This window comes from Sitodiplosis mosellana, unplaced genomic scaffold (genome assembly GCF_009176505.1).
Source record: "Sitodiplosis mosellana isolate CC-2019 unplaced genomic scaffold, AAFC_SMos_1.0 Smas_scaffold_6099, whole genome shotgun sequence".
Taxonomy (NCBI): Eukaryota; Metazoa; Arthropoda; class Insecta; order Diptera; family Cecidomyiidae; genus Sitodiplosis; species Sitodiplosis mosellana.
In genome coordinates this window covers 811230-821144 of record NW_022601340.1, presented here as the reverse complement: position 1 = coordinate 821144, position 9915 = coordinate 811230, and the positions used below count along the sequence as shown (strand labels likewise).

At 36.2% G+C, this 9915-nt stretch overlaps 1 protein-coding gene across 1 annotated transcript; it reads left to right on the top strand.

Moving 5' to 3' along the window:
* Positions 1 to 731: 731 nt before the first annotated feature.
* Positions 732 to 8511, top strand: LOC129573503 (uncharacterized). The gene is made up of 10 exons (XM_055454025.1): positions 732 to 1122; positions 3042 to 3225; positions 3375 to 5161; positions 5353 to 5620; positions 5815 to 5978; positions 6121 to 6391; positions 6581 to 7110; positions 7207 to 7352; positions 7566 to 7662; positions 7808 to 8511. The coding sequence occupies exons 2-10, from the start codon at positions 3129 to 3131 to the stop codon at positions 7985 to 7987; spliced, it is 3540 nt and encodes a 1179-aa protein (XP_055310000.1). The 5' UTR covers positions 732 to 1122; positions 3042 to 3128; the 3' UTR covers positions 7988 to 8511.
* The last annotated feature ends 1404 nt before the right edge of the window (positions 8512 to 9915 follow it).

Here is a 9915-nt window from a genome sequence, read left to right as displayed (position 1 = left end):
TTCCGATGACTGAAAACAGAACTTTTCATTCTTTTTCCATTCAACGTCACAATAAAATCGAAAAATATTTTTGCACTTTGATATTTTTTTCCCATTCGAATGACTTTTTTAACCATAAAATAGAATTTCATTTAAAAAATTGTGTGATTAAATGAAATCAATGGATTGCATGTAGCTTTCCAAGTGGAGACGCCCTTTCAAATGAGTTAAAACGACTTTTTCAAAAGATCCATTCCAAAATAATGCAACTTTACAAAGCGTTTTCAAAGTGTTTGAATCAAGAAAAATCTGAATTTTTACAAATTATGACAGAAATTAATCCGCTTCTTATGTGGATTCAAATAAAATTCAATCTTTTCTGATTGGTTACAATTTTAATTGGTTTGAATAAAACCGGGGCGAATTAACGAAATTGTAATGCAGATCAATGGTAAACCATGTAAAAGCATCCAAGTGTCAAGTGTTGGCGTGTCATGGATATCGGCAGATCAAAATCATGCACGAAGAAATGATCGTACGTAGCAGCAGTGCAGAGTGGCAGGTTTAATTTTCTTCTCTACTTCTGCATGTATACGAGTCTATCCATGGATGTTGTGTGTTGTTTTCTTCACATTTCTCTTTGGATTTCTTTCTCTCCATCTCGGTCGTTTCGTGTGTGCTTTCTTTCTCTCTTTCCGCCGCACCATTCCGGGCGGCCCGTGGTATGCGCGCGCGAATGAGCTCTCCAGTATAGCGCGAACGAAAAGAGAAAAATGAAAGACTGAAGAAAGCGACAACGTCACATTCATCGAAACGCTTGAGGTAACTCGAGTCACATACGCAACGAAAATTTCTTCTTCTCTCTCTTTTTTTTCTCTGTTGTGTGTGCTAAACATGCACACATATACTGCTATATTATTTCAATTGAAAAGTATTTTTCATACGCATCACAAGCTCAGTGGAATAATGTTGGGGTTTTAAGTTGAACAGAAGCAGCAAGAAAAAAAAACACAAAATTTCCAATGAAATTTCTATCAAGTGACTTTAGATATATCAATGACAGTGATTTTTTAAATTCATTGCAATTTGCGTGCTGAGTGGAGAAAAAAAAAGAAAACAAATAAAATCAGTTCGCGATCACAGGTAAAACGAAAAACAGAGCAAAAAATTTGTTCAGAGCTGCATTCTGTATCCAGAGTGAATGTGTGTACCATCCAGTGTGTGTTGTGCTGTTTTTTTTTTCTTCTCTTGCTTCTTGTAAGAAAATTAGGTTTCGTATTGGCTTTTGAAAGTGCTGTGTGTACATCTCATATAAACCAAGAAGAATGTTGTTCAAGTTTTGACATAAAATAAAAACGAACGAAAAAAAAAACACATCGAGAGAGAATATATGTTGCAATAACAGTTAATTTCTTGTTGGGTGAATAGAATCCAGTGGAATTAAAATATAACACAATTATTTTTTCTTCTTCTTCTTCATTCATTCTTAGTTTAATTTTGTTTTTTTTTTCGGGCGAAAGAATAGTATGGTAAAGAAATGGATGAAAAGATCAACACAGCAGCTGTGGTATTGTTTGACTTAAGAATGCGTTGAAAGATCGAATCGATTACGACCTATAATGAAATTATACATTTCTTCGTGCTTATGTGTGTCATACGTATATTGCCATGTATTGGCAATGCGCTGTGGACAGGATGGCTAAATTGCCATCGCATTTCTTTTTTTCCATACGTCTGGTTTTTTTTTTCTTTTTGCACTAAATGCTCGATACTTTTGTAGAACTTGAAAAATTCCATGTATGCGGGTTACATGTATTTAAACACTTGATAATAATTGAAAAGCATTGCATGCAGAAAAGAGCAACTTTTTCGTAGGTTTTTTATTTTGCTTGTTTTTTTGTTCGTTCGTTCAAGTGAAAATATTATGTTGTTGAATGTGAACAAAGTCTTTTTTTTCGGGTTGATACAAGTAATGCGACAAAGACGACAACGACGACGACGACGACGACAAAAAAAAAAAGAAATTGGCTGCGCTGCAATGTGAATTTAAACTGTCGTGAATGTGAAATTGTAACAATGGATTTTCCCAATTATTAGTCACACCTATGATTTTAAACTTCACGTTATGCAACGTCCTATTTTATTATTCATCGTATACCGAAACTGAGCAATTTTTACTGTTTACATTTGTTTGACAAATATTTTGCTACGAAAAAAAAAACAACAACAAAATCAAAAACAAAAATTGGCTCCATTAAAACCGTCAAAGTATGTTGTTTCAACAGTCATTGACTGGTATTGTCCATGCTGTCTATATCCAGTATGGCCATAGCGTTTGACGTCACATAAAAGCTATGAAAAAACCGCTATTCAAAATACCATGAATGTTGCAACATCAACATCTCGCATCCGTCATCGGTTTCTCGTTGTTGTCGTCGTCGTCGTTGTGTTGGTTCAGGACGGATTTTATGCAGAAAGTTGGCAAAAAATCGGTTTGTCCACGATCACCTTCATCATATATATTTACATAAGTTGTGTACCACAAATCACAAGTCGGAACAATTAATTAAAAGAGTCGCATTTTACATAATTTCGGTTAGTGTTATGGGCACTGAAAACCACGGCATGAAATAAAATGGTATAGATATATCATTGGTATCTTGTTGGCATCACAAGAAAGTGCTGATGCGAGAGCATTTCGCAGCAAATACACAAACACACACACACACCGACAAAAGCATTCGCAGTTTGCCATTCATAAATCATCACTTTATTACCGTGCAAAATTAGTCACCAACGCCGTGTGCACAATGTGCGTTACGCAACTAAAGTAAACACACAAATATTCAGTTATTCCGACTTGCTTCCACACATTTGCACCAATGTAGACTTAGCCTTAGGTCAGTGATGGCCGATATTTTTCTGTTGACTAATTTCGGCGTTTGTGCAAAATTACAAAGCAAAATAGAAAAAAAAAACTTTTCCTTTTTTTACCAATTGATTCACTAAATTACCAAAGTTTAATTTAAAACACTTTTTTCTCGCGCGGTTTGTTTGTATAGATTTTTTGCTGGGAAAAATTTGCCGTAATTATTTCATTTTGGCGAACTAAATGTGTTTTATTGCGATTACGAGCTACGATATATCCCATGAACATCAGAAAGATGACAATTTTTAAACGAAAAACCATTGGTCTTTGGATCACATTTTCTCTTCACATCATTTTATTCACAATTTTTACCGATGGTAAGTCGACACTTCCTATTTGGATAATTTTCCACCACGTTTTTTTATGGTTTTAAAAGCGGAAATTTCATTTTCCATAATTGTAATGAAATGATTAATTCAAGAAAAAAATTATTTCATTTTAATAAATTCAATTTGTTTCGCCTTAGCTATTGAACGAAAGGTGATCTGCAAGAAATCGAATAAAGATCCGAAAATCAATGATATCAATTACGAATTCCATGCGAGTTCACCGAATGAAAATTGTGACGAGGATGTGACGGATCATATATTTCCGACATCCACATTGAGAGGCAGTATAAATGACTATGAGTCGATACATGTGATTGGAACGAGTCTTTTAAAAGATTTTGATGGATTATCATCAACGAGACGACCGCGATCAGAAGACTCGGACGAAATAGTACCAACAAGCATATTAAAATTCGATCCACAGCATCCAACAAACACTGATGTGGCCGAACAGAGACAGAATAATCCGAATGCGGATATTCAAGACATCATAACTGGCATCGTGAAATTATTGAATGGAAATGTGAATGTGCAAGCAAATACGCAATATTCGCCACCACCACCAACCCGAAGATATGCAACGCGTATAAATAATCGTGGTCCGCCACGTATTTCCGAACTGCCAATCATTCTTCCCGGAATCGATGATAAATTTAGTAATATTCCACAAAAAACGACGCCGTATCCGAATGGAATGAGAAAACCACCAACGGTACCATATCCATTTGACTTGCCACCACCTGAAAAACCACTTCGAAATGAGCATCCAATGTTGCACAATAAACCGATGCCAACGAATCGTCCGCCATGGCATGGTTCACGAACCCGACCACCCATACAAATTACAAATACAAATCGATTGCAAATACCCAGTCGCGTATCACACTTGCCACCACAACCGTCACAAGATCTCCGACCGCCGACCATGTCTGTTAATCCAATGACTGCATACAGTACCCGAATTCCGGAGATCAATAAAATGCCAGAGTTGTTTACAAACGAAAAACCAGCCACAAATCTGATGGAACAAATTGTAACGAAGCCAAGCAATCAACCGGAACAAATTCCAAGAGAAACGACAAGAAAACCAGAGAAGAAAACAACCAGAATCCCAACGACAACTACACCACCAATCATCGAGATTATGAAAGAAATGCAGGTAGAGCCTGAGTTGCCAGTGAGCCATCAAACACCGATTTCAACACCCATTTTGGAAAGATCAACTGAAGCACTAGCGCCAGCACCGGCACCGGCTCCATTCTCACATGCATCACAACCAAAGCCGCAGCCACAACCAACAATAACCTCAGAAGAAAGCATGAAAACACCAGAGTTAACTCAACCGTCTATACTAAAAGCTCCCGAAACTTCGGTAGAAATCCAAACGACCGAACCAATCCAGCCTTCGGTTAAGAGTACAATTTCACCATCACGAGTGCAAAAACCAAGTTCATCCATCGAATCAACCGATTTCAAATCATTTTATGCACGACCTGGAATTGTGCTTGACGATACCGATTATAAGCCTGGCGCACCAGGAACACTGGAACCATCAACGCAACCAACCTTCCATCACCACATCCATCGAAACACAGGCGTCCAATCATCGGCAACACTTTCGAATATTTATGCTGAAATATTCGACGTGACACTATCAGCCATTCAGGGTCAGCCACAACATAATAAAGTCGTCGATTTGATTGAAATTGGAAACACTGATCCGGGCGCAACGGATGTGGTAGCAACCAAATTGTACGGTGCTTATGGAAATGATATCATTGTATCAGCATCGGATGATAATAGCTTCGTTTCAATTGATGGCAAACGAACGTACATCAATCTTTTTGGCGAAACGGCCGAAACTGAACATTTGAAGAAACCAATGAAAACTCAAAACGATCAACGAGTTTATGCATCGAAAACGGTAAACAGCTGTTGTTATTCAAATTTTCTTTATGTACAATAGAAACGTTAACAAAAGCAAACCCTCTTGCTTATCGTATAAACGAATAAAATTAATTATCAACTATTCCCGCCATGAAATAAGAACTTATTATGATTTTTAAGTATGTCTACGTGTGATGTGTGTAATAATATTAGAATAACATTTTGCAGGTAACACCATACGGCGAGAAAACCAATTCAATTCCAACGAATCGAGGAAAACCTAATCAAGGCCAAACCCAAGCTCATAAGCCATTTGTCAATCACACAACAAGTCCACACACACCATTCTCCATGAGATATAACTATCGAACGAAACCACAGCAAAATGCTGTACGCATCGATACATGCATCGTTGGTGATGATACCACTTGTGACATTGCACAGAATGAAGTGTGCAAGACCGACTTTGGCGTTTCAAGTTGCCATTGCCGACCAGGTAAATTGAATCATTTTTTATTTAACTTTTCAATTCGAATTTGATACTGTTTTTTGTTGGTGCTTATTTCGATGGCAATTTTCTCTAAGCATTAAATTGCATCAAATAAAGTGAAAGACTCTATTATTTGGAGAAAAAAATTATTTGAAAATTTCGAATTCAAATTGATTTTTAAATGTTTGTGCTTCATAAAGGTTATTCTCGTCGAAAGTACCGTGATCCATGTAGAAGAGTCGTATCGCTAATCATGTCGATGCGCATTGACAAATATTATGACAAGCCAATCGTTTGGGATAAAGTTTATGCTGATTCAAATAGTGAACAATTCGAACATATGAGCTTTGAAGCTTTACGAGCGGTAAATTTATTATGAATTATTTATTAGAAATTAGAAGAAACCCAACGTTGTTCATCGAATAAAACTTCTTTACCGTTTCTTTTTCTAATAACAAAAAAAAAACATTATTATCAAATAAATAAATTCGCAATCTATTCAATAGGTCGATTCAGTGATGTCGATGACACCATTTTCGGATGATTTCATAAGCGCACGTGTGCACAATATTTATGCGGGTAATGCAAGCCAGGGTTCACCTGGTGTGTTTGTCAATATGACCATACAAATCGATGGTAATACGGAAAGTGCTCGAAATTATATCCAATCGGATTTGCAAAAGCAATTGGTTGCTGTAATTCATCGTCGCAATAACAATATTGGAAATTCCGCTTTGTACGTTGACCAGCCGGCCGGTTCAATATCGAATCTTTATGGTACGTGCAAGTTATTTTTTGAAATGTGTTTTTTTTTCTTTTTTCCAAAAAATTACTCGTTTTTAAAACAAATAAGTGACTTTTACCTTTCAATTAGGTATTTTCTAGTTTTCAAATTACTATTCCGTATTCAAGTACCAAGTTGATGTTATATTGATGATAAAATGGTATTTTTCCTTCGACTTCCAGATTTTGATGAATGTTCATCGGCCGAATTGAATGATTGTCACGCAAGTGCAAATTGTTCAAATAATTGGGGATCGTTCTTGTGTAAATGTGCACCGGGATTGCGAGATCCATGGTCGGATCAGATCCAAAGAGCTGGCCGTGAATGTATTTCATGCTCGAACACGTACTGTAATAATCGAGGAACTTGTCAATACGACGATAGCGGTACGCAATTGGTGTGCGTTTGTGCAAATAGTTACTATGGAAGCCAGTGTGAAATCGACGGTGATATTTTGTTTGTGTCAGTTGGCGCTTCAATTATCGCTGTTCTGATCATTACACTGACGCTGGTGTGCTTAGTGATGTGGGGTCGTCGCTGGAATCAAGAGCAAAAAGAAATGATCGGTAGCCCCATCTTTAATTATATAACACGAGCCAATTTAGATACACACATGAAGACGATGCAATCGAAAACATATCAAGCAGCACTCGAAGATCGAATGCGTTGGGCACAAATCGCCGATGTTATGGCCCAATCAAATCATTATGCGGTAAGCAAATTGTCGTAATTCATTGTATTAAACAATCTCCAATTGCAATTCAAATGAACAGAGAATAGTTGATAAAAACCGATCAATTTGAAACAGGTTGAGCCAGTGGCGCCACAACGAGTGCAGCCAGCACCAATGTACGTGTATCAAAATATGCGACATCCAAATACTAGTCTCTCAATGGCTGGAACACTGCCCGTGCGTAATCGAGGTTTGAGCGAACTATCGATACCAGTTTCAAGGTAATTCGACTTTTTTTTTCGACCATCCCAAAACAAAATGTTAAATTTTTTCCAAAATTGAAAGCTTAATTAGTTTGAATCATCTTCGCAAACATTCGCATTAGAATTCGAAATGTACAAAAAAGGAAAACCAACTTTTATTTCTGCATAATTATAATCGAATTGACTGTTTAAAGTTTTGTTAAAATCACATTTTCGTCCATAAAATTTCAGAATGGATATTGATTCATCGTCGAAGATGCGAAGACACGAGAATACAAGCTCAAGTGAAGAAGACGATTTGGTGGACTTACTAGGCAATACGTATCAGGTAAAATACCAAATATTCGAAATGTCAATGGCGATTCTCTGTACGATTAAGCTTTGGCTATACGTTTGGGTTTTAAGTTGCAAAGTTTTTTTTTTTGGCATTTATTCCAAATACGATTAAAAATGGTTAAAATTGGTATTTTCAGAGTCCGACCGGTATCTATTATGACGTGGATTGTGAATCATCCGATCAACAGCATGGAACGTCAACATTGCAATCAAATTTAGAAAGCGGTGGACCATTGTACAGTTTGTCGAATGCGCCTAGAGTTCCAATGTCAACATATACACCGAATCCACATCCTCGCATGTATCCACGAAACTAAATCGCCTCTTCTTTGTCTTCCTATTATTATTATTTTTTATACTTTTGGAAATAGAGCATCAGTGTGGGCAACGTTAATGTCTTAATCTGTTAGGTTCAACACTTCTGAGCGTATTTATTTATTTATTTTTTTTATATTTGTAAATATTTCAAAGTATTTTTTTTGTGTGTGTAAATCTACGCGGCGCACGTTTATCCAATAAGTCTATCGGCAAAATATGATCGATCCATCAAATGCACTGATTTAGAATCTATTTATTATTCGCATTCATTTAATTTTATAATTTGTTATCTATTTTTGCTGTTGATTACTATCACAATTAACAGCGCCATAAAATAAAAACATAGAAATTTTTTTTTCCAACGAACAAAACTCAACGAATATTGAACTTTAAAATGAAAGAAAGATTATATTTTCGAAATTCATCCTACACAAGTCTATAGTTAATTTAATGTAACATTAGAAACGTATGTAAAAAAAATAATAACGACTTAAGTATGATAAACGAAGGTCATAAACCGAAATGTGTTGTTGTTTTTTCTTTCTCCATTTTTTCTTGATTTTTTTCTGTTCATTTGGAATCGAGTATCATTTTCACAGCGTTTTGTATCACGTTTAGGCTTTTTTTTTCTGTTACTATTTGAACTTGCCGCACGATCAAAAACATATCCAATTCGATGAGCATCCATCATACAAATCGTACGGTGTTAGAAATTGACATCAATTATAAAAAAAAGCGCTTTCTATTGCTCTTGTGCTCTGAACCACAAAATCATAAACATCATTTGATCGTCGTATTCATTTCCATGAACTTTTCGAGCAAAAACATAAGCGTTCAATTCTTTCCTTCTCTTTCTCTCTCTCTCTCTTGCTCGCTCTCTTTTTCTCTCTTATTTAAACGCATGGTTAAATGCCTAACTATTTTGCGGTTTGGTTAATTTGATTTAATCAAACGAAGCGAAAAATGTGTCGTATTAGAAAAATCAGCCGTTATTAGAATGATTCTTGATGCGGTTGTTGAGTTGTGTTTTTGTTCATTGTGAATTCTCCACACCATTGTATTCAATGGAGCAACTGATTCTCACCAGAAAATATTCAGTGACTAAATGTACAGCCATGATCCAGTCCTCATTTACAGAGGAGAGAAGAAAAACGCTGAGACAGAGAACAAAAGATGTTCAACAATTTCAATGTGATTGAAAATGTGTGAATAAAGTTTGGCTGAAAGCACACATCATCTGTGGCACGATAAGCAAGTGCCATTTATGATCGTGATTTAGATACCATCGCTTGAACACATATGTGGGTAGATTTTCACTTTCACCAAGCAAAAGCGTTTGCACAACAAATTTAATTGACAATGACACATTAACTGGATGCAGTATGTGTACACATGGTTTGACGAGCGAGATATCAAACATTGTCGTCCCCAAAAGCCATATTTCGCCTACAATGTACGACAACAATGAAAGCAACATTGACTACACCAGCAAAGAAAAAAACAAACCGCCGTGTATTTTAAAATCGGTGACTATCAATCCGAATCGGAGTATCATGCAACAAAAAAACTTGACTCATTCGTGGCTCTATGTAAAAAGCAATCGTTAGATTCGCCTCTTGGTATTTGTTGTTTTTTTTTTGTTTGTTTGCTGCTTGCATTCAATGGTATCATGTGTATTTCTTTAATGCGCTTGTATTTTCTGTTCGCTCAGTGTGATTCAGTACCCGACATCCGCCGACGCAACATTGAACATTACTCATGCCGCATTACAATCGAAATGGGTGAGAAACTGCTGAATATCTGATTTTACGATATAAGCTCGGTTTTTTTTTTCTTCTTCAACAATATGTTTTCGTTTGAATTGTGAGTATATAGACGATCCTATCCGATCTTGTACAATAGGGAGAAAAAAAACGTGCTGCTGAAC